Source organism: Apium graveolens, chromosome 1, assembly GCF_009905375.1.
Source record: "Apium graveolens cultivar Ventura chromosome 1, ASM990537v1, whole genome shotgun sequence".
Taxonomy (NCBI): Eukaryota; Viridiplantae; Streptophyta; class Magnoliopsida; order Apiales; family Apiaceae; genus Apium; species Apium graveolens.
Window position 1 is genome coordinate 187232968 of NC_133647.1, and position 811 is coordinate 187233778.

An 811-nucleotide genomic window follows, 5' to 3' on the forward strand; every position below is an offset into this window, starting at 1 on the left:
ATTTAGCCCATTGAGAAATTAGAAAAGCCTTGCTTCTTCTTTTTGGAGCTCAATAGTATCAAGAAGTTTCTGAATTTCAGCAGTTGGAGCAGTTATCATAGGTAACAAGTTCATCGAGTCTAACTCCTCCCAGAGAGTTCTCATAGTGGTATAATACTCATTCACAGTAGCCGTTTGTTGTTTAACCTCATAAAGATCTTTACAAATTTTATATTTTCTAGATCCATTTGTCAAAGCAAATCACTTTTTCAAGATTCTTCCATATATCACAGGCATTTGTCATAAACATAATAGATCTTTTAACACTAGATGAGACATTAGAGGTAAGCCAGGCTATTACCATATTATTGCAGGTCTCCCACATTTCTGCTTTCATATCATCATCTGTGGGTTTGGGGACTGTTCCTGTCACAAATCCCAATTTTCTTCTTGAAGCCAGGTTGATCTCCATGGATCTTGACCAAGCCCTGTAGTCATTTGAACCTTGAAGGTTTTCTACTTGAATAGAGGTGGCATTGTCTGAAGGATGTAAGAAGAGAGGGTTCAGCATTTCCTGATATGGTACTCTTCCTGCAGCAGCCATATCTTACAAATACTTAAAGGTGTTTGAGTTTTTGAGTAAAAGAAAATGGAAAGGGTAGAGATCTTTGTAGAAGAGAGAAAAGAGTTTTAAGATAAGAAGCTGAATACACCATGTTCTGATACCATGATGACTGAAATATGCAGTGAAATGTAGTTCTACAGATTGAATAAGGAAGGATAAAGAAGGTGTTGTTTCTTGAGAAAAATCAGATTTGATTCATAATAATAT

General features: G+C 35.9%; 1 protein-coding gene across 1 annotated transcript; it reads right to left on the bottom strand.

Moving 5' to 3' along the window:
- Positions 1-217: 217 nt before the first annotated feature.
- Positions 218-583, bottom strand: LOC141713395 (uncharacterized). The gene has a single exon (XM_074516797.1). The coding sequence runs from the start codon at positions 581-583 to the stop codon at positions 218-220; it is 366 nt and encodes a 121-aa protein (XP_074372898.1).
- Positions 584-811: the final 228 nt, after the last annotated feature.